This window comes from Equus quagga, chromosome 13 (assembly GCF_021613505.1).
Source record: "Equus quagga isolate Etosha38 chromosome 13, UCLA_HA_Equagga_1.0, whole genome shotgun sequence".
NCBI lineage: Eukaryota > Metazoa > Chordata > Mammalia > Perissodactyla > Equidae > Equus > Equus quagga.
The window spans coordinates 38,532,956-38,560,289 of record NC_060279.1 but is presented as its reverse complement, the minus strand read 5'-3'; the positions used below and the strand labels follow the sequence as shown (position 1 = coordinate 38,560,289).

Genomic DNA, 27,334 nt, shown 5'->3' with positions numbered 1-27,334 from the left:
GGACGCAGGGTGCCCGCAGCCTCAACTCCCCCGCTCCCTCTGAGGTGGGGGGTGTGGCGTAGGAGCTAGAGCTGATGGCCTGGTGGCTCCCCCTCCCCCTACCTCCCGGGGCCCTGACCTGATTATAGCCCCTCACGGGACCCCCCTCTCTCAATCCCCAAGTCCCCGCCTCACCCCTACCTAGCCTATCTTTAACCTCTCACACCCTTCCCTCCCGAGGTGCTGACCCTACAGAAGCCCCTCTGGAGGAGTGGGAGGCCAGGCTGGGGGTACTGGGTTCCCCGGCCACTGCGGACACTGCCCCCTCCCCCTTCCCCTCCTCCAGGTTTCAGGCCAGCCCCTCGGCTCCGCCCCCTCCCTGGCCGAACGCAAGGCGGGACCCACTTGGGATGGGCGGGTGCCCAGGCCAATGGGCGGACAGGGCGGTGGAGTGCAGGGGGCGGAGCGGAGCAGCGGCGGAGGGCTGGATGGGGGTCGGGGGCGGAGTTCGATTTAAGGTGGACTGAGAGAGATAGGGGCTAGTGGGGAGAGAGAGAGGAAGAGGGAGAGGGAGAGGGAGGGGGGGAAAGGGACCGCGGCAGGTGAAGGGAGAAAGAGAGAGAGAAGGGAAGAAGGAGGGAAAAGAGGAGGGTGGGAAAGGCTCGGAGAGCAAAGTAAGAGCTTGGAGGAAGGGAGCGAAAAAGGAGGGAGGGACCCATCTGCGCCCTGCAGGGACTGGCTGGACCAAGGGGTTGAAGTTTATGTCCTTATTGGGCGGAGGGAGGGGGGCCTGGGGGGGCGGGTAAAAAACCAGGAAGTGACAGAGGGTGTTGCTAAGGGTTGGGGGGGGGAGTTGGGGGGGTGGCAGGGGGCGGGGGGAGGGAGGGGAGGGATGGGGGGAAAGCAAGCAGGAGGACAGGTGAGACAGCAGGACAGGTGAGGCGGGCCCTGAGGGGGGGGCGGGTGGGAGCCAGGTGAATGTACGGTTCTCGGCGGCCGAGGGGGGGGCGGGCGGCAGGAGGAGGCAGAGGGCTGCGGAGGAGGAGCCCCCCAGCAGAGAGCGGCGAGCGACTGACCGCGGCCTTCTGACCAGGACCGGAGCAGGGCCCCAAGCCCCCGGGCCTGGCAGGGGACGCGCTTCTCCCCACACCCTGTGCCTCAGCAGCTCCAGCCGGCGGACCCAAAGGCGGAGAGGTGAGTGTATCCCACTTTTGTCTCCTGGCTCGGGGTCCCCCGGACTCTAGACTACTGCAGTGTCCTTCGTCCGTCCTGTAAGTAGGACCCCCCCACACACACGCATGCAGACCAGATTCCCACCACTCCCCTTCCCTGTGCCTTCCCAACACCCCGGGTGTTTGGAATTGATTTTAACTGGCAGGAAAGGTAGAGGAGGAACTACGGCCGCCCCCAACGCGGGGCGGAGGGTCCCCAGAAACTTTCTCTGCACTTCTGAGATCAGACGGACTGGCGGCTCCAGGATGGAGAGAGGGTGAGGCGGCGCTGAGCGCTCCCCTAGTCTCCGTCGTGACTTTAGGGGGAGACCCCCGACCCGACCGAGTTGAGGGAATGGAAACGCTGACGGACTCTAACTAGGACAACACGCTCCCCCCGCCCCCCCCCCCCCCGCGCCCCCTGGCGCGGTGGGTTGGACCTGGGCCAGTTGCGGGGGGGGGGTGGGGGGAGCACAGGAGGAGCCGCGGCTTGGGGGAAAGTTACCGGCTGGACTATTCGGTTTCTTGCGCTTCCAGAGCCGCGCTCTCTCTCCGGTAGTGGGGCTCAGCGACAACCTCCCAGCGACATAGGACGACCCCTCACTCCGCCGCCCCTCCATCCCACTCCTTTCCTTCAGGCTCCAGTCCCGCCGCCACCTTTTCAAAGCCAGCTCAGGCCCCCAGAACCCAAGAGCCAGAGTAGGTGACTGGGAAGAATTCTACCTACCACCCGTTCCCCCACCGGCGCCGGCGCACCTGCCCCTACCCAGAGTGGGGGTCGCGACTGTGTTGTAGAACCTACTGTGCGCGCCGCTGGCAGAGGGCTGCCATTCAAAGGGGTGGGGGGCGCTGCTTTCAATTTCCAGCTTTCTTTCTCTCCTCCCACCCCACCCCAAGTAAGAGAGCGACGTGTCCCGGCCAGAGCGAGGGGGGGCCAAGAGTGGGGGGGCGGCGTGGGCAGCGGGTTGTGCCCGGACACGTGCCTGCCCAGGCGCCCCGGCCCTGCCGGTGTTTGGAGAGAGGGCGGGTCCCCTGCCCCCCGCCCCGCACAACCCCCACGTATCAAAGGGCGGCTGAGACGTGGTGAGACCTCGGGGCGCCCTGGGGGGGGGCGGGGGGAGCCTGGGTCCGGAGCAGGGGAGGGGCAGAGGCGCGGGTGCTAGCTGACCCACAGGAAACGAGCGCTGCTGACCTAGTTTGGGACACCGGAAGTGGGTGCTGAGGAGAGGGGGAGACCAGCAGGCTGTCCTGGCTTCCGGGCCAGGTGGAGGGCGTTCTTGAATTGACCCCCACTCGAATGCTTTGGAGACCCCTAGCTGCAGCTGAGAATGAGAATGAGTCAGCGCAGCTATTCCCCCTTCCCCCAACTTATTCCTGGAGGAGGGAAGACAGTTTAGTAGGGGTAGGGGGAGCCAGATTGGGCAGTGAGGGGTTAAACCAGGATGGGAACTCTGTGTTCCCAATAGGGTGTATATGTGTGGGGGATGAGGCCTGGAGGATTATGGGGTTGCCTTCTGTTCCCCCACATACACCAACTGGTTTGGTCACCCCTGTACCCACCTGGCACCACTGGGAGAGCTGGCATAGAGTGGGCATTAGGTTGGGAGGGGAGAGTGGGCATAGGAGTGTTGTGCTGGAGAGGGACGTATTTGTGATTGAGTTGGGTGGTAGTTAGTGTTCCTCCTTAGTGGTGACTGGGGAGAAGGGCAGGGGGCTCCCCCTGGAGCAGCTGATGAAACAAGAAGAAATCTCTGTCAGTGCCTCCTGTCCCTGGCCCCCGGGACCCCAGCTCCCCCAGCGTGCCTCTGTTACATGGTTGCTGTGGGCACCACACAGCCTGCTGGCACCCCCAGACACTGTCCCCTCCCTTGGGTACCACACCCCCTAGCCTTAGCTCAAGGGTCAGGAAGGGGTTAATACCACCCGAAAGGGGCTCTGGGGAAGAAAGAAGGCAGTGCCCACTAGGCTCAGGTGTCAAGGAGAGAGGCCTGCTCTAATGGAGCCCTCTCATCACTATGCAACTCCAGCTGCTATGGACCCCAGTATCTGGAAGACAGGTGCTGACCTCTTCCCCCTTCCCCATGGTGCCCCCTGGCACCCAAGGCCCCCAGCTCCTCCTTGGCCTAGTGCCCGTCCTGGGAGGGTGCGGCGGGCAGCGGGGGCTGGGCTAACAATGCACCATCGGGCCCTTTGTGTGCTTGCACTTGGCACCCTGGGGAAGGGTGGGGGAGGGGGCCCAGCGGGCATGGGGGGCGGAGCGCCTCTGGGGTGGGGACAGTGAAGGCTGGGGGAGAGAAGCAGAGAATGAAAGCAGGTGGGGAGGAAAGGGAAGTAGGTCAGATAGGGTGCTGGCCCCCCATTCCAAGCCAAGGCTGAGAGAACCAGCCCCTGATACTGTTGGCTGCCCAGATGGCATCATGCTCCCCGAGGCACAGTCTAGGATTGGACATTTGGGGTCAGAAGTCACTTCCCAGGGGACTGCTCAGATGGAGGAGGCCCAGCTCGTACTGCCCCCTTCTTGGTGGCTGAGAGACCCAGTATCTGGCCCAAGGCAGAGGCCCCAAGATGGGTAGCGAATGGGTTCCAGGCAGGGTGCTGCCCTCTGATAGAAGCCTCTGGGCCTGCTCCTGGGCTTCCTGCCTCCGGCCTGCTTGGTTCCCTGACCTTCTGAGAGTTAAGACTGCCCTGCCACCAGGCCTTGGGGCCTATGCCTGTTTTGGCCTAGGGCTGAAGAGGAGGGGGTGGGGAGGAAGGTGGGGACAGGCAGACGGATAGGACCCTGGCATGGGGTGTGCCCGCTCTGGCCTCTTCCCCCTCCTTCTGCTGAGTAAACTCGTGAGTAAACTTGACGTTTTGCCCGGACAGTTTGAAGTTGCCTCGCCGCCCCCCCCCCACAGTCCTGCCAACACACAGGCGGCCAGGCGCCAAGGCGGGCCTGGGGGACTGGGGGGAAGGGGTTAGAGCTACTGTCATCTACTATCAAGGGCTTCAGAGGGGCAAGAGAGAGCTCCCACCCAGCCCCACCAAGGTCTTGGCAAGAGTCTTGACTGGGGCCTGTAAGCATCTGTCCCAGAGCCTTGGGGAGGCCAGGGAAAGTGGCCTCGAAGCAGAGCTTCTGCCCACTTCTGACCTCCACCCCCACTAAGGAAAGGCAATCGGCTGCCATCTGGCCCCCTTAGTTGCCACCTTTAATGTTCATAGGTTACCTGGCATAGGGGGAAAGCTACTTTTAGCAAATTCCACTGGGGGCTGCCCTCTTCATTCTAGCCCATGCCCGTGGGCCTCCTCTCAGAGGCCTCCCAGCTGTCATGGCCTCAGCCCTGGAGGATAGCATCCTCATTTGCCAGCACAATTCTTTGACCTCACACCTGGGCCTAACCTCACACATACCTCCCTCTACCATATTTCCCATCGGACCTGGCCCTGACCTCTCCCAACCCCTTCCTCTGCCTGCTAGCATCCCAGAACCGAGTCAGTCTTCAGAGCTTCCCAGCCAGCAAATACCTGTGCCAGATCCAGGGGTTGAGGGTGCCCCCTCAGGCAAGAGAGAGCTGGTGGCAGGCAAACAGAGCCAGTGACCCCACAAACACACCAATTTGCTGTCACTTGACATCACTAATTCCTCTTCTGCCTCCCCAGGCCACCAGAATGGCATAGGGAAATGCATTCCCAGTCCCTGCCTGGCCTCGGAGTAGGGCTCCACCAGGCCCTTGCTTTCGACCTCATGTCTCTGGCTTCAGTTTCCTTCCTGTTTCCACTCCCCCCCCAACTCCTCCCCACCCATATGCCCCTTTCAACAGACATCCTCTCCTCCTTCCTTCCTCCTTTCCTCCCTCTTTGCCTGGGAGCAGGGGTCTTCTCTCCCCACCATGGACCTCCTAGCCTTTTACCTCTTTAAACACAGTCCCCTTGGAGATTTGTGAAGTCCTCTGCTCTGCCTTCCCCACCCTATCAGCGAGGCCCTGGGGAAGAGGAGAGCACAGGGCTTCTCAAGGGAACTACAACTCCCAAGGTACATGCAAAGCAATTGTGGTGCATACTGGGAGTTGTAGTCCTCCTTGATCTCTCAATTTGGTTAAGTCTGGAAATGTTTCTGTATGGGAGTAAAAGCTAGGACTAGAATAAATTGGAACATGGGTACCCTCTGCATCCCCCCACCTTGTTCTCATCATCCTGTTCCCACGTGATCCCATGTGCCCATGATTGATATCCGTCTCCCCTGGTGAGACATGCTACCCATTCTCTTAGGGCCCCACCCAAGAGATGCCCACACCCTGTCCTGCTGCCCCTGGCAGGGGTGAAATGGAGGGGCCCCATGAACTCCTTCCCTGCCCCCTGCCCTCTAGGCTGGTTCCCTGGGTTTATGGGGATCAAAGGGCAGAGAACAGCCCCACCCCACTCCCTCGCAGGCTGCGGGCACTAGGGCTCTCAGGAATTGCAGGGACTTTGGTGCCCAAGCAAATGCTTGGGCAGGGGGAATGCCGGGAGGCTGGCTCCTGGTGGCAGGGAGAGACACTGGCCCCCACCTTGGGGAGTGGAACCTTCAATCACTGCTCATCGGGCTGTCCATAGCCTCTTGGGCTCTCTTTGTGTTGGCCCTGACCTGTGTGTTGTCTCTTAAGGAGATAGCTTGAGAACAGGGTCTTGGGCCTTATCTATAGGACCTAGGGGCCTGGGCCCGCCTGGCTGGCACCAAGACACAGGGGTGACCCTCCCCCACCCCAGGCCCACAGTTGGCATGGGGCGCTGGGAGCAGGGGGGTAGGAGGGAGAGGAGGGCAGGACTGCCAGCATCCTGGTGGGTAGGTGCCAACCGGGCCGGGAGCTGGTGAGGGGCAGCAGGCCAGCGGCATTGAGCCAGCAGCTGTTGGGGGGAAAGGGGAGGAGATATTTTAGGGGGCATTTCTGTGGTCCCCCCTCAGCCCAGCAGAACTTAGGATGGCCTAATGTTTGAGGGACATGAGGGCACCCCTCATTCCAGGAATAAGAGACCTCAGGAGTTGTTTAAGTGGGACTTTGTGGCCCACCCATCTCTGGGCTCAGAGCCCTTCTGAGTTGCCCCTCAGGCCCAGGCGGGTCCCACCCAACCGGCCAGGGTGGCAGCAGCTTGCGCAAGGGGTGGGGCTAGGCGCTTCCCAGCAGATGCCCCCTCCCAGCTCCTTCCTCTTTCGGTGCCCACAGCTCCCCCATCTGTCCACCCCCCTCAGGCCAGCTCTGTCCCCCTGATCCCCCCGGCCACTGGGGGCTGGCATGAGTGCTGCCCCCTGGCCTGGTTGGCAGGGGCTGGCGCCCGGGCAAGGAACTGTGGTATGTGAGTGGGTTTGGGGTGAGGCATGGGGAGGGCGGGGTGCTGCCTTGCCCAGCCCCTGAGGGCCCCAGCCCAGTACAGGGTGGGGAGAATTCGGCCAGCTCCCAGGGGGGCTGAGGGGCCCATTAGGGTCTGGAGGGCCTCCTTTTGGTCCCCTATCATACCACATGCCCTGAGGGGCTGGGACCTGGGCACCTGTCACCCCTGGCACTGACTGTCCAGGGCTCCCCTCCTCCCTCTTCTGGCCACTGCCGCCTCCTGTCCCCTCCCCTCCCTTCTTCCTTCTCCTGGTCCCACCTCCAGAAGCCTCTCCTATTGCTCCTCTTCACCTCTGTCCTCCTGGACTGTCCCAGCTCCTACCTTCCCTACCGCTCACCTTTTTCCCCTTTTAGGACTGAGTGAGGACAGGCGGGGGTGGTACAGCTGGGGCTTGGGGCACAACAGCAGAGACTCTAGGCCCTCTCCCACGCTGCCAGCCCTCTGGTAACCCCTCCCTCCAAGCTGGGGGGAGGGGGGACAGCACCCAGAGGGTTAAGGCTGTAGGGGGGAGGGGCTGGGCCAGGTCGTGGGCGGCCCCTTTGAAGGAGGGAGCTGGAGCGGGGAACAGCCACCCTACCTCCCCCCCAGCCCAGCCCTCCCCGACCCCTCCCAACCTGCTCCCCCCAGGGGCCAAGAGGAGCTGCCGGCAAGGCCCCTCAGCGTTCAGGTGAGTAGGCCCCGCTCTAGCTTGGGAGTTGAGGCCCCAGGGGAGGCTTGGAGGCCTAGAATTGGCCAAGGGTCAGAGAGGGACTGAAAAATAGGCTATAGGCAGAGGGTGTCCCAACTTTACTGGGGGTTTAGGGAGCTGAGGGTCTGAGGAGCTGGAGCGTGGGGGAGCTTCAGCGTCCAGGGGACCCAGGAGGACAGGAGAGCAGAAGAAGGGGCCTACAGGAGCCGAGGGATTGCTGGGCCCGGACAGGAGGTTGGACAGGCTGGCAGGGAGCCGGACTCCGGGGATCGGGCTGGGGTGTCCTCTGGGGCTGGGGGGCTCAGGTTTCTGCCGGCGGCTTGGCGGGTGTGGGGTTACCAGCCGGCTCGGTTACCCAGCCGGAGACGCTAGGCTTGGGGGAGGGGGTGGGCACAGGGCAGACCCTGGCACCTTGTGCGGTTTCCTCAGGCCCTAAGGGGAGCTGGCGGTGCCCAGGCAGACCCCGCTGGGAAGCCTGATGGCCAGGGTCTGTCCAAGTGCACAGCTGCCTGGCCCAGGGTGGGCACCCTCTGGGGAAAGTCCAGCAGCTCCAGCGCTGGAAACTCTGACGGGCAGAGAGGCCCACCCCACCCCACATCCGCTCTCACTGCACCCCCCGCACCCATCCTCCCCACCTGGCCCCCAAATTTTGGTCCTGTGCTTCATCCAGAAGGGGACCATGGGTGCCCTAAATGTGGCCATCCCATGGCAAGACCAGGCCTTGGAGGGCAGGCCTTCCTCCTTGATTTAATTCCTCTGCCCATCTCTATACCGCGCCTGCCCGGGGAGAAGAAAAGGGATGCTTGGAGCAAGGTGAAATGGAGGAAGTGGGAGAGGCTTGAGCAAGACAACCAAAAGGGAAAAGAAAGGAAAGGTAGGGATGGTTCCTGGGAGGCCTAGTGACATAGATGTGGTAGAGAAGAGGCAGGAGCCTGGCAAGGGCTGAGGGAAGGAAAGCAAAGAATGAGGTGTGGAGAGGGGAGACAAGAGTCAGAGAAGGCAGTAAGGGGACAGAAAGAGGAGGCCAAGAGTGGAGAATGGCTGCTGAGCAGAGGTCCCCAAAGGTAGAGAGGGGAAGGCTGGCAAAGAGGGAGTTGCCCCCATTCCTTCCTCCGCCATCTTTTATCTCCCTCATATTTCTCCTGATGTGGCCTGAGGGGCTGTGGGCTAGGGCTGGTGTCATGGAAAGAAAATGTGGGGGAGCACTGAGGTCTCCCTCATTTCGGGAGTCGCAGCACCAGGAATTGGGGATTTTGAGGGAGGAGAGGCTTAACCCCCATAGCACCGGGAAGCAGCCAACTCCCCTTGCCTCCTTCCCCCTTCGTGGCTTGCGGTCTCTCTTCCCCGCCTCGGCCCCCAGGAAGTGTGAGTGCTGGGGGTGGTGAGGTTAGAAGGGGGGAAGCGGCATATGGGGGGATGGGGAAGGCATGCACTAGCTTGGAGGGGCTGAGGTGGGGAGAGAAGGGCTACATGAGTGCCTAGGGCATCCCTGGGCAGAGGGCCTCTCCTTCGAAGCCTTCCAGTCCTCCAGGGGGTTCCCCTCAGACCCTTACCCTGCCTTCCCAACTGGGCAGTCCAGATGGCTTCAGCCGCTGGGCCCCAGAGGCCCTGGGAAGGGATGGAAGAGGCTGGGGAACTAGGATTCCTGGGTCCCTGAGGACTTTGGACTGGCTGTCCTATTTCCCCACCCGCCCTGGTCCAGCCACAGGCCAAAGCCCTGGCTTCGTGCAAACTTAGCTCCAAAAAAACAGGAAGAGAACCTGAGGCTGGAGTTGGGGTGGGGGTTGGACGGGGGGAGAAAGGAGAAAGAAGTAAGGGGGAGGGGTGGCCTGCGAAGGTGCCAGGGACACTGGGAAGAGCCTCAGGTCTCCATCACCCCTGGCAGGAGGATGTCACAGCCTGGTCCTTGTCCTCCCTCACTCCAAGCTGCCGCACCTGGAAAAGGCTGGCCAGGCCCCTCTCAGGCTCCCTGGCAGAGCCCAGAGGTGGGGGCCTTGGAGCCCCGGTGGGGGGAGCGCTCTGTGTGTCTCAGGCCCATATCTATTTTCTCTGCCACTAATCCTGGTTCCGCCTGCTGCCCCCCACACTAAGCCTCACTCCCGTAATCCCCAGGGTGCAGGGAGGGGGGCCAGCTTTACTCAGCTGCCCCTTTCAGGGCCTCGTATCCCTGCTCTTCAGCTGGCTCCAGCCAGCAGTGTTGGCCCTGGTGCCCCCAGCCCTGCACTGGACACTGCCTGAGGTCAGCACCTGGAAAGAGTTCCAGCCTCCTTTCCTTTCCGAACCAGGGCCAGTGCCCTCTACCTTTTGGTCTCTTGGTGGTGGACACACCCTAGCAGGTGCCCTTGGGCACCGAGGGGTAGATGATAGGGGCTCCCACCTTTTCCCCCCTCCCACCTTTCTTACCCCAAAGTCTTCCCCCCAACCAAAGATGGGGCAGGCTTGACTCAGGGCCCAGTTTCAAGAGAGCTGCCCACCGGCTTGGCCGGTCTAGCAGGCCTGACAGTGAGGGGAGCCTGGGGGGGTGGCGGGAAAAGGGGAGCAATGGGGCGGGGCCCCCAGTTCTTCCCCCTACCAGGCAAACAGACCAAACAGACCTCGCCTGGTTCACTGGCACAGCTGCCCCCTCCACAACCACCACACACGCCCATGCCCACAAGGTCTTAGCAAGAGGGGGCATGCCAGGCTGGGTGGGGATGGGCCGTCCTCATGGGGCGTCAGGGGGCTGGGCCCTCTGGGATGCAGAGGTGGGAAGGGTGCCCATGGTGGGGTGGGCATCCTGGTACCAGCGCCCCACCCTGTCAGAAAGAAGGCAGAGACCTCCACCCCTCCCAGATGATGTGGCTAGGAGTGCCCCCTTGGCCTGGTTGGCACCAGCATAGTGCCAGGTGGCACCTAAGTTGGCATAGGTGCCAGAGCCCTGGGTAAGGGCTGGGGGAGTTTCCCAGAAGCTAGAGAACTGTGTGAACACTCTCTCCTTCCCACGTGTGTCCTCTGCCTCTCCCCTCCTTCGTCTCTACCTCGTGGCCATGGGCATTGGAGTTGGGCCTAAGGAGTTAAACACCCACCTTTGCCCAAGCCTTATATGAGTTGCATGGTGAACCAGCCTGAGCCTGTGACCTGACAGCAGGGTCAACCAATCAGCGCCCCTACCACACCAAGTTGCCACGGAGACTGGCCCTGGGGTGGGAGAAAGGAGGCGGGCTTAGCAGCGGGAATGGGTGGGGTGGGGAGAGAAGGAGGGAGAGGGATGGGGTGAGCCACGTGCCTGCGGGTGCCCAGCTCCCGGCCAATGGACAGCGAGGACAGCCCCACCCATTCCCCTCAGGAGGGACAGGATCCACTTGGGCCCAGGAGGGTGCCCACTGCTGTTTAAATGGCTGCTGCTGCCCCCCCCCTCTGCCGCTGCTACTGCTGCTGCTGCTGCCCACCCAGTTTTTGTTTGTTCCTAAGTCCTGGGGCCATTTGCCATTTGTACTATTTGTAAAGTACAGGCAGGAGAACCAAAGGGAACTGAGAGAGTTCCCAGACTTCTTGGCCCCCAGGGAGAGAAGTAGTTTGAGGACTCAGGTGGGAACGTGTGGGCTATCTCAGGGTACCGAGATGTGGCTTACAAGCACAGGCAGACACATGGGTGCTGCTCACTCAAGGCTTCTGCCCAGGAGTCCTGGCATTGCAGTGAAGGTGGCAGGCAAGGAGGCAGGCAGAGACAATGCAGTTCTTGTGTCCTAAAGAGGAAATTTGTGGCCCTTAACTCCCCCAACCCCCAAAAAAACCTTTCCCCATCAATGACCAGGGCTGAGCAGCTGTTGGGAGTGGCAGAGAAGACTGACAAAATGTCAGTGGGACTTGCCCTAAGGATCATCTAGGTCAGCCTTTAATATTACGGATGAGGAAACAGGCCTCCTCGGGAAAGGAAGTGACTTGTCCAAGGTCATGTAGCTAATAGTAACCTGACTCCCTCGGGGTGATTTGAGGGAGGGAGACAGACCTGTCCCCAAGTAGTTTTCCCAGCAGAGGCCATGTGTATAGTGGAATCTGGCCCCAGGCAAGACCTTGTTTCTCCCTCCCAAGGCCAGAACATTTATTGAGCCCCTACTGTGTGTCAGGCATTGTGCCACACACGTCACTGCAACCTAGGAGTCAGGTAGAATTATCCCATATTATAAATGAGGAAAGAGGTTCAGAGATTAGATCACTTGTTTAAGGTCACAGAGCTAATCAGCCACAGAGTGAGGATTCAACTCCAGCCTGGCTGACTCCAGAGCCCAGCTCTTTCCAGGCCCCAACTCTGTCTCCAGTTGCTCCAGACCCACTAAATGTCAGGGCTATAGGGCTGAGCCCTTGGAGCTTCCACTCCTTCCCCCTCCTCGTACAGTTGAGGAAACTGAAGCACAGAGAGAAATGACTTCCCCAAGGTCATTCAGCAAGATAGTAGCAGAGTCCAGACTTGAAGAAGATCTCCACACTTCCAGGCCATACTTGCTCTACTACCCCTACCCTCCCACCAGCCTTGGGATCGCTGGCAGCTCTGCACCTTCTGTGGCTGTGCCTTGGAGGGGAAAACATAGAGGGTGGAAGATGGCCCTTGGTGGGGGGGGGGGGGGGGGGCCCGGTTTCTTGACTGGCCAGGAATGGGGAGGGAGAGGTGGTGGTGGTAGCTGAGGGGGGGAAGGGTGGGACTGGAACTTGGCCTATTGGCAGTGGGGGAGGGGGCGGGGACGATGCTTATCTGTGCGGGGCAGGAAGCACCCGCGCCAGCGACACCCCAGCAAAGGGTGGCTGCTCCTTGGCCCCATGGGGGAGGGGAGGATGTGGGGGGAGGGATGCTGGGAGCTGTGTTTCCCTTTTGGCCTCTAGAAGGGGGGATCTAGAAGGGGAGATGAACTTCTAGTGGGTGGACGAGGGTGCTGGGAAGCTGCCTTTCTTGTTTGCATAGTGTTTTATAGTGCACCAAATGCTTTAGGGAGATAACTTGAGTTGAAGCACCTGACGTGCCTCCAGCAGATCTTGTTCCAGTGTGAATCTGAACTCTCTCATTGGCCTCTCTCTGGGCTGTGAGGAGGTTCCACACAAGGACTGTTACCCCACTTTTCAGATGATTGAGACCGGCTGCCAGAGCCACCCAGAGTCCTTCAGCCAATTCTTCATGAAGACTGAAGCAGGACCCTGGCATCCTCTCTGCCAGTCCAGGGCTTCTTCCAAAGGGATGGGGAATGGGGCAGGTGAAGCAAATGAGTCTCCAGGAAAGGACCAGAAAGTCAGGGCTCCTGCTCTCACAGAGGCAGAAGAGTGCACAGTGGTTAGGAACACAGACTCCGGGCCCACTGCCTGGGTTTGAACCCCGTTCTGCACTTAACTTGGAAAGTCACTTCACCTCTCCGCACCTCAGGTTCCTTGTCTGTGAAATGGATGATAATCATTACTTCAGAGGGTTGTGGAAGATTAAATGGGTGTGAAGTGCTTAGAAGAGTATCTGGCATGTAGTCATCCATCAATAAGTGCTGGCCAGTGTTGGTACTCCTTCCCTGGACCCCCTTGCAGGGCTGAGCACTCTTAACCTCCCCCTCCACTTGACCTTGCAGGAGAAGATGGGGAGCCCTGAGGACGACCTGATCGGGATTCCATTCCCTGAACACAGCAGTGAGCTCCTGAGCTGCCTCAACGAACAGCGCCAGCTGGGCCATCTGTGTGACCTAACCATCCGGACGCAGGGCCTTGAATACCGCACCCACCGGGCTGTGCTGGCTGCCTGCAGCCACTACTTTAAGAAACTCTTCACCGAGGGCGGTGGCGGGGCCGTCATGGGGGCTGGGGGCGGCGGGACAGCCGCTGGGGGAGCAGGGGCTGGCGTGTGTGAGCTGGACTTTGTGGGGCCAGAGGCACTGGGTGCCCTGCTCGAGTTTGCCTATACAGCCACACTGACCACCAGCAGCGCCAACATGCCGGCAGTGCTCCAGGCCGCCCGGCTGCTGGAGATCCCATGTGTCATCGCTGCCTGCATGGAGATTCTGCAGGTCAGTGGGCTAGAAGCTCCCAGCCCTGATGAGGATGACTGTGAGCGAGCCCGCCAGTACCTGGAGGCCTTCGCCACAGCCACGGCCTCAGGAGTTCCCAACGGGGAAGACAGCCCTCCACAGGTGCCCCTCCCGCCACCGCCGCCACCACCCCCACCACCTCGGCCTGTTGCCCGCCGCAGCCGCAAGCCCCGAAAAGCTTTCTTGCAGACCAAGGGGGCCCGGGCAAACCACCTAGTGCCCGAGGTGCCCACAGTGCCCACCCATCCCTTGACCTATGAGGAGGAGGAGGTGGCAGGCAAAGTGGGCAGCAGTGGGGGCAGTGGCCTGGCGGACAGCTACAGCCCTCCAACAGGGACTGCCTCACCCCCTGAGGGGCCCCTGAGCTACGAGCCCTATGAGGGTGAAGAAGAAGAGGAGGAGCTGGTATATCCCCCAGCCTATGGGCTGGCACAGAGCGGCGGGCCCCCGCTGTCCCCAGAGGAGCTGGGCTCAGATGAGGATGCCATCGATCCTGACCTGATGGCCTACCTAAGTTCGCTGCACCAGGATGCCCTGGCACCAGGCCTAGATGGCCAGGACAAGCTGGTGCGCAAACGCCGCTCCCAGATGCCCCAGGAGTGCCCGGTCTGCCACAAGATCATCCACGGGGCAGGCAAACTGCCACGCCACATGAGGACCCATACAGGGGAGAAGCCCTTCGCCTGTGAAGTCTGCGGTGTCCGTTTCACCCGGTGAGTACCTGTAGGGAACAGGGCCAGCAAGGGCCATGTCCCTGGGGAGGGATAAAGGAGTTATAAGACCCAAGTTGTGGAGATAGGTGATCCTGAAGGGATTGTGGGGTGTGGGGGTTTCCAGAGTGAGGAGAGAGACCAGGATAGGGAAACCAGGAGAAAGAAAGTCAAGAGGGGTAGGTCTGGGGCAGGAAAGACTTGGTGTCCAAGAGGGCTGTACTGGAGACAGGAGAGCCTTGTGGCTGGGCCCAATGTATCTTGGGGTAATAATGGGGAAACGAATGGTGAGGGACTGGAATGGGACAAGGCCTGGGAACCCAGCCAGGGTGAGCCAGGGATCCCATCCTGAACATCTCCCTTGCCCCTCCCCCCTGCCTGTGCCAGGAATGACAAGCTGAAGATCCACATGCGGAAGCACACAGGAGAGCGCCCCTATTCGTGCCCGCACTGCCCAGCCCGCTTCCTGCACAGCTATGACCTCAAGAACCACATGCACCTGCACACGGGAGACCGGCCCTATGAGTGCCACCTGTGCCACAAGGCTTTCGCCAAGGAGGACCACCTGCAGCGCCACCTCAAGGGCCAGAACTGCCTGGAGGTGCGCACCCGGCGGCGACGCAAGGACGATGCACCACCCCACTACCCACCACCCTCTGCTGCCACCCCATCCCCCGCTGGCCTCGACCTCTCCAATGGCCACTTGGACACCTTCCGCCTCTCTCTAGCTCGATTCTGGGAGCAGTCAGCCCCTACTGGGCCCCCGGTCTCCACCCCGGGGCCCCCTGATGACGATGAGGAGGAGGGGGCACCCACCACGCCTCAAGCTGAAGGTGCCATGGAGTCCTCTTAAAGAGGGACAAGAGGCCGTGCTGGAGCAGCACGAGGCCGGGGACGCCCATGCCAAGCAGTGGGAGCGTGCAGGACAGACAGAGCTGGGGTCGGGGCACTGTGCCTCCCTGGCATCAGAAATCAGCCCCTTCCCCCCAGAGCCCTCATTCCAGTTCCAAGCTGAGAAGGTTTTGGGGCAGAGGCTCCCCAGATTGGGGTGATCTCCCAAGGAGTGATACATATGATATTATGTATATATTTACAGCTCTATTGTAAAGGTGGGGTCCCTGTCTCCAGCTGCTCCTGGGGAGTAGAAGCAATAATGTATTTCTGATTTGCGGGATCCCTCTTCGGCTATGCGGGTTTCTAGGGGGTGGGGGGCTTGGGACCAAAGCCTTGCCCCGCCCCCACGCCCCTTGGGGTTTTGGCTGTGTAGAGGGGAGAAGGACTGCCCCTCCCTTCCGAGACCCCTCCTTCCTGGTTTCTGTTCCCTTTTCCTGGCAGTGAATTATGCAAAGGGGGCGGCAAAGGAAGGGTAGGTGGGGGAAAGCAAGGTAGAAGCTTGAAAGACTGGGGGACTGGGCCTGTAAGGAAGGAGCCATCCTAGTCCCCCTCCGCCCTGCTCCCGGCGCTGAGTCATGGGGTCCTGGAGAAGAAGGGGGCGGGGTGGCCTGATTGGCTCGCCCGCCCCTGGGGGCAGCGGGAGGGGCCCCGCCCAGCGAGGGGAGCCGCTCCGCTCGGTTCTCCTCCCCGGCCCTCCCCTCCCGCGTCCGCGGGCAGGGAATGTCTTGTTCCCGCCGCTCCCTCCCCGGGGCCAGAGGGCAGGGCGGGCCGGGCAGCGTCCTACCCTCTTCTCCTCCCCACCTCCTCCCCGCCCAGGTGCGAGCCGGAGCCGCCGCCACCGCTGCCGCCCCTGACTCACGCCGCCCCCGGGCTGGCGCGGCGCAGGGTGTGGGACCGGGTGAGGGGTTGGGGGAGCCTTGCGGAGAACGGGCGAGCCGGCGCCATCTGGCGGCCATGCCCTGCGCGGGCGAGCGCCCCCGGCGGCCACCTCCAGCGAGCCGGCTTCACTCGCCTCAACCGCCCAGCTGGTGAGCGAGCGGCGCCCCTTCCCAAGGCAGTGGGCAAATAACGTCTTGCTTGGCCGCTGGGAGAGTGGGCTGCGGACCTGAGGGAAAGGGGTCCTTTTCCCAGACCCTTGCCAGCCGCGCTTCCTGTTGGGTCAGGGAGAATAATCCCCTCACTCTTCCCTTAGGACTGAATCTACCCCTGTTCTGTACATAGCCTCTTCTGTTGGTCTTGTTGAAATCTAGTTTCAGATTTTTAACTACCCAATTCTGCTGGGGGTGGGGGTCTCTCCCCCCCTTTCCTCGCTGGGTGCTGGACCCCCATTGCGGCCTGGGCTCTGCCTTGCACTATATCCCCTCCCTGGCCTGGCGGCCCCTCCCCCTCCTTAAAAGGGGCAGGTTCAGGGGCCCGGTGCTCTCCCTCCCTCCCATGCACCCCCCCACGCCCATTTGCACAGCTGCCCAGGTACCCCCAATAGTGGGGGGGGTCACAGGGAGGGGGTAGTGGGACCAGTCCCTGTATCTATTTAAAAAGTGATGATGTAATATATTGGGGTGGGGGAGGTCGGGTGGCCCAGGGCCTCATCTTAGCATTTCAGGTGATGGGGGAGCCCAGGGCTGGGGAGACCTGGGGCCTAGCCCCGGGGAGTGAGGACAATGTGGCCTCCCCCATCCCCCCTTGCGGCTTCTCCACTCAGTGCCTTAGGGGGGGAGGCAATCCCCCCTCTCCTTTTCCCCTCCCCTTCCCCTGCCCCCCACCTCGGGTGTAAGCGACAGGAAGAAATAATAATAATTTAAGATTCACACTTGTGTCCACCTTTGATTCCTTTATTTTGGGGGTAGGTGGGAGAGATCAGGAGGAAAGGGAGATGAGAGACAGAGGGACTGGGACTTCTGAAGCTGGGGAGGGGCTGCTTTGGGGGCAGAGGACTTCTGAGGTGGTCAGTGGGGCTGAGCAGGCATGGGAATGCTGACAGACTTGGCCTCAGGGAGGGGCTGCTGCCTGTGGGTCCTCTTCTGAGGCCCCTTTTCCTCATCCCGGTCACTAGTGAGGAGAGCAAGCAGGTGGGCCGATCACCAACATTCTGTTTTCACAGGTGTATTCCTGCCCCCTGCCCTTGCCCCATCTGTTCAGATTTGGCTCCTGTTATTTACCAGCCACTGCTGCTCTCCCAGGCCCCCAAGGCATGCCAGCCCATGGCTGTAGATGTTTTCCGATTTTAGGCTGATGCTTAGAGACGAGTGGGCAATGACTTGCCCAAGGCCACATGGCTAATAAGGGCAGAACCAGTAGCGACCTTGGTATACCTGCTCGAGGCTCACTCAAGCCACCACTTCTGGCACCCCAGCTTTTAAGTTCCCTGAGACCTCGGGAACCTCTCAAAATAAAGCTTTACTTCCCCTTCAAACTCTCAACTCACCACTGCTTCCACTGCCCCATTCACAATGGAATGTGCCCACTGGACAGTTTTCTTTGCAGTCCTCTTAGGTGGAGGCTGCTTGCCTTTCTCACACCCCGTTGGTCCATGACATATTGCAAAGCCTCTGGCTGCCATGGCCGCCACATGTACCCCTGGGGCTGTGGCTGTCTCCCCAGGCCTCTCAGACACCCTGCCGTACCCATCCAGCGGGCCAGTATCCAACTCTGGCTGCTTGTGTGGCCCAGCAGCCTCCTCAGTGAAGGATTCATCCAACTCTCTGGCCTTTCAATCCTGACCTCCTTGCCCATAATGACCTGTACCTCCACTGCCACTCAGATGTCCCTCTCAATCTTCACCACTCTCTGGATTTATTGCAGAATTCTTCCCTGGTGGTGGCCCATTCTCTGTGTCCCTCCTGGCTACCGCCCCTGCTCTAGCACCTCATTGAGACACAGACCCTGGACTGCCCCCCAGGGTCTCAGTCCCTTCCCTTCCCCAAGGCCAGTCTTCTCAGACACTCTTACTGAAGACACACCAATTCTGGCCCCATCTTGTCCTTTCCCTGACCTGCCTAGAAAAAAAGCCTTCAACCTTCGAATCCTGTTCATGGCTACCACACTTGCCCAAGAAAACCCAGAACCACGCACATTGGAGTCAGCCATTACAGGTGATGGTTTTCGACATCCTCTGGGCCTTTCATGCTACCTGCAAATCCCTTAACCTCCCCGCTCGGCTTCTTTGCACATTCCCCAAGGCAGATGTTTCAACCTCCACCACCCACTCCTTGAAACTTTTTTCCACTCCCAGCCCCCTTCTTTGCTTTCTCAGCAGGCAACCTTGCCTCCTACTCCCCAGAGAAAATTGAGGCCACCAGACTGGAGCAGGCTCAACTCTGCTCAGAGGAACATACCCTTTCCCCTCCTGCCACACGCGAGGCCACTCCTATCCAAGGCCACCCTGTCCACCTGGCCCTAGATCCCATCTCTCCGGCATCCTTCGCTCTTCAGTGCTCTCTTTTTCACCTCCTAAATGCTTAAATCTTCCGACCCTTGGATAAAGAAAAATCCTTTGGTGCTGGGTCCCCTTCAAACTACTCTCTTGCTGTGTGAAGCTAACTCCCTCTCCTTCACGATCAAGCTTTTTTTTGACTACAGCAGTTATATTTAAGAAAAGAATTATCAAACTTCTTGTAACAGTGATGCCGAGCCACGTACCCTGTTTCTGTTTCTGAGTCTTCTCTCCCAGTCACCCCTCAACCCATTATGATCTGGTTTTGGCCTTCCCAATGCCATGAAAACTGTTCCCACAAGCCACTCCAGTGATCTCTCAACCGCCGAATTCAGTGGCCAGTCTTGAGCCCTCATCTTCCTTGATCACTTCATGGCATTTGATATGCTTAGCTCTCTTGTATTCTTGAGCCTCTTCCATCCTTGGTTTGTGACTGAGCCCCTCAAGGTTCTGTCCCTGTCCCCTTCTCCTCTCCCACCATGCCCTCCGCCAGGATGAGTCAGCGCACTCTCTCTCTTACAGTCTCTAAATCAACAACCCCCCAAAATACACCCCCCGGCCCAGAGCCCTGCCGCTTTCTAACTGTCTGTGGGCATCTCCAGCTGGATGCCCTACAGACACTTTGAAGTTCTTGGACCGGGCCATTCCTCTTTCCCCAGAACCTGTTCCTCCTCTCACCTAACACCCTGCCCCCTAGTCCCAAGCATAAACTCCCGCTCATTCTCAGCAGCTCAGTCCTGAGGCCACCGCCAACCTCTCCTGAACTAAGACAGCCTCCTGTCTGCTCTCCCTCTTCCTGCCCATCCTCTGCTCTGCCTCTAGCTTACTGTCCTAAAAGACAGATTCGAACATGCCACTTTCTGACTGACGATCTTCAAACGGCAAGTAAGGCCCTCTCCCATCTCTCCCCACCTTGACTTCCAACCTCATCTGCCAACTGATTCTCTGAGGTCTCCACCCAGACACACTTGCACACCCCCTCCTTTAGGCTCTCCCCTCCTGAATGGCTCAGATTCTCCCAACTCACACAGGCTTCCCCCTGGAGTGCTTTCCTCCGCTCCTTAGCCTAACAAACCACCAGGTTGCCTCCAGACCTACCTCTTTTTTCACCTCTTATGTGACGCCGTCATTAATATACCCCCATCCCAAATTGATTGTTCTGTCCTCTGTGCTATCCAGAGCCTGCTTCACCCCTTGATTGGGGTACTCTCCACACTACTGTCACTTATCTATTTGATGTCACTCTCTCCCACCATTCGGTGGGCTCCTCCAGGGCAGGGGTGCTGACACAGAGCAGGCACTTGGCAAACCTCCATTCCCACCCCTGCCTCCATCTCTGTCTAGCTCTAGCAGAGGACCAGACACCAAAGAAGCCCTTCGTAAATGTGACAGAACATGCTTGGGCCTCCCAGGCCCCAACTCCTTCTGCTCTCTGCTCACCTGGACTCGGAGCTGGACTCTGATGAGACGGTCCTGTTCAGCTCTTCTTGGAGCCGTTGCCGCAGTAACCACTCTTGCTCAGGGTCCTTTTTTCGAATTGCAGCCAGCCATAGCTGGGGGCCCTCCTCGTCACTGGAGTCCCTGGAAAAGCCTCCTATCTCAGTGGCCTGCAGAGGTGCTGGGGGAGGGGTGGCTGCTCCCACTGCCCCCACTGACTGTAGCCACCCCATCTCACTGAAGACTCACAGCTCCAGGTCCAGTTTCCCCTGGTAGGAGAGAGGAGATGCACACACAGAGCAGGTGTTGTCCAGGAGGCGGAAGCAGGTGGTGCAGAAGAGAGCTGGAGGAGGTCAGGAGGGAAGGAGGTGAACTTGAGCTTACCCACCCACCCGCTGTGCTCCCTGGCTTCTAGCCCCTGCCTCCCCTGGGAGGACCGTCCTTGTCAAGCAGTGTACACTAGGGATTTGCTGCATTGCCAGTTGCATGTGAATTCTGTTCGCACATGGGAGAATTAAGGCAAACATTAAGACAATGAGCTACCTGTAAATGAGAACATGCGTGGTAATGAAGGAGAGGTACAAAAGGTGAGGTAGGGGAGAAGTCCATGAAGGCAGGACCACATTTGATTGGCATATGCAGATGTGGTGAGTCCCAGCAGGGAGACGCACACTGCCCAGGAGTCTCACCTTGGCAGCCGGGGGTACTGCAGGACACAAAGTTCTCCATGTCCCCCTCGTCCTGGGGCTGCCCGCAGCCCAGGCAGTAGGCCTGGGGCTTCCAAAAGTGGCTGATAAATGGAGCCAGGCAGGAGCACCTGAAGAGAGGGGTCCCAGACACTGAGCAGGCCAGCCCAGCCAGCCTAACCACCCCCATCTCCATCACCAACCTCCAAATGGCAGATAGGCCTTCCTGCAGTCTAACCTCCATCCCTCTGACTGTAACAACAACCTTCAACCTGTTTCCTGTCTTCCTCCTCCCTTTACTCCCCACCCCTAAGAATTCTCATCCCAATTTCTCCCCCTCAGTGCACGAATAGCATGGAATGGGTCCCCTCTTCAACCAAATCTCTTGACACTTAGGACAGTGATCCATTCTGACCTTTGGCTTTTTCTGTCCCCTCCCGCCCCAACTCCTATAAGGAAGGACAGTGGGCTCACCTCATGGCCAGCCCCTGGAGGACACTCATGTGGCCCTGGTCAGCTGCCCGCCGCCTCACGGTTCGATGCAGGGCAGCCAACAGGTTGGTTCGGCGGCTCAGAAGTACATTGTAGAGGTAGGTGATCCTCTCCTGGTGGTGGGGAGGTCAGAGATGGCATCCCCTTGGTCTTGTTTCATCTGCCTGAAGTGCCCTGTGCACCCTTCCCTGCTCCCGACCTTTGCCTTCTGTCCGACTCCTGTGGATCCCTCCAGACGTGGCTCAAATGCCCCTTCCTCTGGGAAGCCTTCTGGACTTGCCTAGGCAGAGTTACTCATTCCCTCCTCTGGGCTTCCATAGCACTTTATTCATTCTTTAATAAAAACTCTTTTTTCGTTGGAATGTCTTGTTCTTTTTTTTTTTGAGGAAGATTAGCCCTGAGCTAACTGCTGCCAATCCTCCTCTTTTTGCTGAGGAAGACTAGCCCTGAACTAAAATCTGTGCCCATCTTCCTCTACTTTATATGTGGGATGTCTGCCACAGCATGGTGTGCCAAGTGGTGCCATGTCTGCATCCGGGATCCGAACCGGTGAACCCCGGTCTGCCGAAGCAGAACATGCGTACTTAACCACTGTGCCATGGGGCCGGCCCCTAAAATGTCTTTTTCAAAGTCTGCCTGGCCTGTCTCGAGATGCTAAGCTCCAGGCTGTGTCTGGCTCGTCTCAGCATCCTTGAGGCCAGCACAGTGACTGGCATACGGCAGATGCGCAGTCAACGATTTGTAAATGAGTAAACTAGCGAGTTTCCATTCACACTTCAACATGCCAACACGGCCTCAGCCCCCCATGGCTTTAACAAAACTTTGGAGGCAAGCTCTGTCTCAGGAAGCCCTGCCCTAGGAGGCACCATTTCTCCCAGCTGCATATGGGGTCCAGAGACCAACAGTCCAGGTCATTTGCTTTAGGTTCAGACAGAGGAGAGAGGGCTGGGGTGCTGAAAGACTCTAAGCTCCCCCAAACCAAGACAGACAGTCACGAGCTTAGCACCCTGGGGAGCGGGACAGGGACTGGTTGTGGACCCCTCACCTGCTCCCGCAATGGGTAGTAGGAGGCACAGATGACCCGCCGCAGCCGACTGACATAGTTGCCAAACAGAGTGACAAAGAAGCATAGGCCATACATGGTGCCTGGGGGCACAGCAGGCACAGTAAACCACTGCCGGTGGGCACAAGGTGTCAGCCACACACCCCCTCAGCGCCCCTTGTGCCCCGAATAGTGTCTATCCTCCCAGCACCCTCAGGGGTGTGGTGGATACCGATGAGTATGTAACCAGCGGGGTCAGGCTCCGAGGGATGCAGGAGGCAGCGCCGGGACAAGATACTGATGTTGCCTTGCTGCAGGACATCAAATGCCGACACCAGGTCACGGTAAATCTTCCCAGTATAGCCGGTGCCTTCCACGGTTATGGATACTAACACAGGGCCTGGCAACAGAGACACTGGGTGACGGATGCCCATGCAGTTGCCCACTCCTCCAAGCAGGGGAGGCCACCTTCTGGATGGCGGAGAGTGGAGCAGTGCAGGTTATAGGAATAGCCCCAAGACCTCAGCCGGGGGCTTTTGATGCCCCAGGCACCCCCATGGTGCCCCAGAGCCTAACCTCAGCCACTGGCTCCTGGGACTGGCTCCATGGTCCAGAGCTGGCTGGCCCTGGTGTCTGGTCTGCCTGCCCAGGCCACCAGATATGAGCTGACCTTAACGGTCAGCTAGTCCATCCCCTGTCTCCACAACCACCCGGAAGCATTTATTTTAAAGCATTTGCTAAGCACGGGCTGTAGCAGGCACTGGGCTAAGTGAGTTATTGAATGTTTGGGTATTTTGTTTTGCTTTTTCTGTTGCACCTCTGGTACACAGGATTAGTTTAATTCTGCAGTTCGTGGCATGCTCTCAATCAATGGTCTACCGTGTACTGAGCACACATAGTCTCATTTTCTCCTCAGAGCAACCCAGAGACGTTGCTACCACTCTTTTTTTGTTGTTGTTATTGTTGTTGAGAAAGATTCACCCTGAGTTAACATCTGTTGCTAATCATCTTCTTTTCTTTCCTTTTTTGCTTGAGGAAGATTAGCCCTGAGCTAACATCTGTGGCAATCTTCCTCCACTTTATATGTAGGTTGCCGCCACAGCATAGCTGACAAGTGGTGTAGGTCCATGCCTGGGATCTGAACCCGGGCAGCTGAATCGGAGCTGCCAGACTTATCCACTACACCATGGGACTGGCCCCAGGTTGCTACCATTTATATTCCATTGTTCAGATGAGGACACAGAAACTCTGGGAGGTTACAGAACGTGCTCAAGGTCACCACCTGGTAAAGGACAGAGCTAGGGTTTGAACCCAGGCCAGTCTGACTCTAGAACTTGTGTTTTTAACTACTCTGTAATGGTATAACCTTGAACTGGACTCAGGGGTTACCAGGCAGAGGACAGACTTGGAAGAGGGGCAAAGTCAGGGGCTGGTGAGTAACAGTGACATGGGGACATTCAGGCAATCTCCCAGGATTGGGGATGATGGGGAGGATGGGGAGGATGCAGGAGCAGACCGAGGGGGCTGCAGCTGGGCAGGCTGGGGGAGGTGGAGGTGCTCACTGCGGGCCACGATCTCGCCCTGCAGCTGGTGCCGGGCTAGGTCGAGCACCCAGAAAACAGCATAGTCCAGGAAGACCAGGAGCAGCACCAGGAGGAGGTGCCGAATAAGGTTGAAGGTTGCCATGATGTAAAAAATTTGCTCCCACCGGGACAGGAAGATGGAGCCTGTGTGGAGGAGTGATGGTCAGGAGGATGCTCCCCATTTCTCCCATTGGTTTTGACCCCCTGATTGAGCCGGGGCCTGTTTGCTTATCTGGAAGATGTGGAAGCTGTGAGGACCCCTGGGCAAAGGTGGGAAGCCCTCTTCATGGGCAGGGGCTCCAGGGCCAGAGGTGGAGGCCCAGCATCTCCACCTAGGCCCAGTGGCCCATTTCCAGTCTCCAGGAACCCTCCCTCCTGGGGCATCCCTGATCCTCTTATTGGGGCCCCGCCTCACAGACAGTCCCCCTAGGCTGCAACTCCTCTGTATCGGCACATTCACACCTCCTGTCCCCCACCCCTGAAAGCTTTCCCATCTTCACTTCCCTTACTCCATATCCACTCCCCACTCAACCTTCCCTCCCCTGACTCACTCTCTCTGCATGCTGCTGCGAGGGGCCCTACTTTCCCCAGACTGACGGCTCCCCAAGGACAGGACTGTGTCTCCCCCTAGCCTGAAATTTCCTTTAGCTCTGGGCTGTCTCTCTCTCTGGTCCTGCCCCAAGCCAGGCCTGTGCATGGGGCGTAGGGTTAAGACAGTGGAGTTGGGGGAAGCCCTGGCCTGCCTCAGGGTCCCCATCCCCCCGTGCTCTGGCTCTCACCCGGCTGGATGTAGTGTCTGGCCTCGTGGGCACTAAGCGGCAGCACTGTGGGCAATCCCGCCATGGAGCGGACGGCTTCCATGTGCATGAAGCGGCTGGTGATGTAGATGTTGTCGTAATGGTCCCAGTTCAGGTAACAGTACCGGTAAAACAGGGCTCTGGTGGAGCGCACGTGAGGCCTCTCAGCACCCATGACCAGACCCCAGAGGGCAGCAGCCTCCCCACCCCGCCCTCAAATTCTAGCCTCCCAGAATAATGTGGGGATGAGCTGGCCCCCAGCAGCCCTCGCGCCCCACTCCCCAGACCCGCCCTGCAGCCGCTCACTGGAGGTAGAGCAGAGTGAGCAGCAGAGGTGTGGTGTAGCCCATCAGAGCCAGGGCCTCACGGACACGGTACAGCTTCATGCTGACAGCCTCGTGGAGGTCCAGAGCTACCTGGGACAGGCTCCGAGAGGCATTGAGGTCCACAGAGAAGTGGTGAGTGGCTGTCACATTGAACTCAAACTCTTGACGCACCCGGTTAATCAACTTCATCACAGCTGGGGCCAGCAGATCCCAAGGAGAGGTGAGCAAGGAGAGTTAGGAGGGAGCAGAGCTGCACCTGGGAAGGGCCTCGGCACAGCCCAGGGGTCGCACAGCTCACAGACCAGCCAGGAACCCCCAGCGTTTGGACTTATGGTGGACTGAGGAGGGGTCAAAGCCTCCACAATCTGTGCCATGGCCACTGCACGCCCAGCCCCAGAATTACCCTCCATAATGAAAGACCTCAATGAGCCACCCTGGGGCAGGAGGCCCTGGTTCTCTCCCCAACTCCTGCTCTAAAGTCAAGTTTTGGTGAGGCGCCTCCCCTTTGCTAAGCCTCAATCTCCTAATTTGTACAGCATGGACATTTGGCCCGGGTAACCTCCTGAGGTCCTTTCTTGCTCCTGCATTCTCATCCACGGGCTGCAAACACTCCGGGGATGGCAATGGCCATGCGAGGATGAAGGAGGGAGACCGCCCAGAAGCACAGCACGCAGGGCTGGGAGGGGATCACTCACGGGTGCCAATGGTCTTGCGCAGGAAGGGTTGGATGTACTTGGGGATGACGCAGAACACTTGAACCACTGTGAGCCAGATGCTGAGTGTCAGGAGAGGCAGAGAGATGCAGCCTGCCTCTCCCACCTCCAGGGACCTCATTCTCACAGGGACCTCTTGATTTTTCGCTTTTCCTACCGGCCTCTACATTGGCTCAAAACCTTTTGGCTTCTCCCCATTACCCAACCCCCACATTGGTTCCTCCCTGTCTCCCTGCCACCCCATACTGGGCCCAGCATCCTTATTGGTCCCATATTCATTACTTCCTATTGGTCCCCTGGGTCCACCTTCCCAACTGACCCATACATTTGCCAGGTCCCCAGTCCTGCCAGCGAGCCCCTGGCTCTCTCACCACTGGCGAGTCCACAGAGCACCAGCTTGAAGGGCATGAGCACGTAACACAGGTGGTAGGCTTGTGGTATGACCTTCATGCAGTTGTCTTTGGCATCATCAAAGACCCGGGCACACTTCAAGTAAGGGTTTCCCAGCTCGGCGTTGCACACGTCGCCGATGTGCAGGAGCCAGTACCACACATTCCGCAGGGCCCTGGCTGGGGACAGCTGTGGGGCTGGTACCCAGGGCTGGAGTCCTGCAGCATCTTCTCAGGGGGTTGGGGAACATCAGGACAGCACCCACAGCTGGAGAGGCCTGGTCAGGGGCCTGGCTGTGCTGTGTCCCGTGGGGACTAGTCAGCACCCAGGACGGGCCCAAAAAGTCCTGGACAGAGATGAGAGTGAGCAGACTGGGTGAATTTTGTTCCCCCAAAAACAGACGTGCTAATGTGCTGACCTACGTGCTTCACGCCATCCATGATTGACCGAAAGAACTTGCGGACCCGGTCAGCCACCTCTTTGGCCTTCTGGGCAATGGCTTTAATCTTGTTGAGGGCACCTGAGAGGCAGGGGACAGGGGGATTGTGGGGGTCTCCTCCTCTAGGCGCTGGGGCAGGGAGTGGAGAAGGGGCTGCCACCCAGGAGGTGGGAAGCTGGGAGCTTGGGTCTGGGAGACAGTTCCTCTGGCAGTGGAGCAGGCCAGAGAGCAAGGATAAAGGGGTCTAACCAGGTGCTTTGAAGTTGGGGCCCAGTGCCAGCAGAGAGGAATGAAGCCAGAGGACTGTAGAACATGCAGGACAAGGGGGACATGAGGGTCAGCGGGAGATGGGGGGGGCCTTACTGACAAGGGGCTGCTTGGCCCGCTCCAGCATTTCGGCCGTCTGGTTCAGGGCCAGTTCTGCCCCACAGGCCACCGCCTCACTGGCCCGGGTGAAGTTGCGCAGGGTGTTGGCACAAGGTCCTTGCAGCACCAACCCAAAGGCAACCACGAACAGCAGTGCCCGGCCCTGCTCTGGGGGAGACAACGCCATCAGAACCAGGACCCAGGCTTGCACATGGCAGCATGTAAGTCTCTCAGAGAAGCCTTAAGAATATTTCCCTCGTCCTGCCCCCTCCCCCAAGATCCCTTCTGCCCCAGCCCCTGCCCACCCCCCCTGGGTGCCAGGCTCACTGGAGAAGGCCTGGGGCAGTAGCAGGAGGACTGTGACTCGGACCTGGCGGGAGAATCCCATGCCCAGGCTAAGGAAGGCAGCCAAAGTGAAGGTGCCCACCAGGCAGCCCCAGGGGCTGTGCCCTTCCACCAGCAGCTCCAGGAGCCCATAGGCCGTGGCTAAGGACAAGCCCAGGGTGAAGCCCCCCACGCTGCGGACCACAGCCCGCGCCATGCTTGGCTCCTCAGCCCCCGAGGGGCGCACAACATCCTTCATGATTTTGGCCATAGCTGCTGAGACCAAATGTCTGCCTGTCTCCAGGAGATGCCCCCGGGGTTCTGTGGCTCTTCAAGGGTCCTGGAATTTCTCACCACATTCTGAGGTTCCGAAGGGCTATTACTGTGTATATCTTGGAATTCCTGACCCAGTAGCAAAGACTGGGGAAGGGTTAGGTAGGTCT

General features: G+C 59.4%; 2 protein-coding genes across 5 annotated transcripts; one reads left to right on the top strand and one right to left on the bottom strand.

Annotated features, from left to right (window-relative positions):
• The first annotated feature begins 783 nt into the window (after positions 1-783).
• Positions 784-16,635, top strand: ZBTB7B (zinc finger and BTB domain containing 7B). Of its 4 annotated transcripts, none has more exons than XM_046681784.1 (5): positions 784-915; positions 1,073-1,173; positions 7,164-7,203; positions 12,807-13,972; positions 14,357-16,631. In XM_046681784.1, exons 4-5 carry the CDS (start codon positions 12,813-12,815, stop codon positions 14,820-14,822), a joined length of 1,626 nt encoding a protein of 541 aa, XP_046537740.1. In that variant the 5' UTR covers positions 784-915; positions 1,073-1,173; positions 7,164-7,203; positions 12,807-12,812; the 3' UTR covers positions 14,823-16,631. The 4 variants fall into 4 exon arrangements, with proteins under 4 accessions (XP_046537740.1, XP_046537738.1, XP_046537737.1 ...); XM_046681781.1 differs by having other exon boundaries at positions 857-898; positions 14,357-16,635; XM_046681782.1 differs by lacking the exon at positions 7,164-7,203 and having other exon boundaries at positions 785-915; positions 14,357-16,630.
• DCST2 (DC-STAMP domain containing 2) lies at positions 15,051-27,162 on the bottom strand. Its single transcript, XM_046681780.1, has 15 exons — positions 26,895-27,162; positions 26,565-26,735; positions 26,181-26,282; positions 25,744-25,941; positions 25,355-25,420; positions 24,640-24,853; positions 24,316-24,473; positions 23,516-23,680; positions 22,186-22,353; positions 21,957-22,057; positions 20,894-21,024; positions 20,423-20,550; positions 19,983-20,076; positions 19,737-19,877; positions 15,051-16,912 (listed from the first exon to the last, which is right to left on the bottom strand). Exons 1-15 carry the CDS (start codon positions 27,160-27,162, stop codon positions 16,810-16,812), a joined length of 2,208 nt encoding a protein of 735 aa, XP_046537736.1. The 3' UTR covers positions 15,051-16,809.
• Positions 27,163-27,334: the final 172 nt, after the last annotated feature.

Bases quoted from the DNA above. Each gene is read 5' to 3' on its own strand.
- ZBTB7B (XM_046681781.1), top strand. From the start codon at position 872: ATGGGGGGAAAGCAAGCAGGAGGACAG. The intron at 7,204-12,806 runs GTGAGTAGGCCC...TTGACCTTGCAG, and splicing joins CAAGGCCCCTCAGCGTTCAG to GAGAAGATGGGGAGCCCTGA. The intron at 13,973-14,356 runs GTGAGTACCTGT...TGCCTGTGCCAG, and splicing joins TGCGGTGTCCGTTTCACCCG to GAATGACAAGCTGAAGATCC.
- DCST2 (XM_046681780.1), bottom strand. From the start codon at position 27,162: ATGGCCAAAATCATGAAGGATGTTGTGCGCCCCTCGGGGGCTGAGGAG. The intron at 26,736-26,894 runs GTGAGCCTGGCA...TGTCTCCCCCAG, and splicing joins ACTGCCCCAGGCCTTCTCCA to AGCAGGGCCGGGCACTGCTG. The intron at 25,942-26,180 runs GTCAGCACATTA...AGCTGTCCCCAG, and splicing joins GGATGGCGTGAAGCACGTAG to CCAGGGCCCTGCGGAATGTG.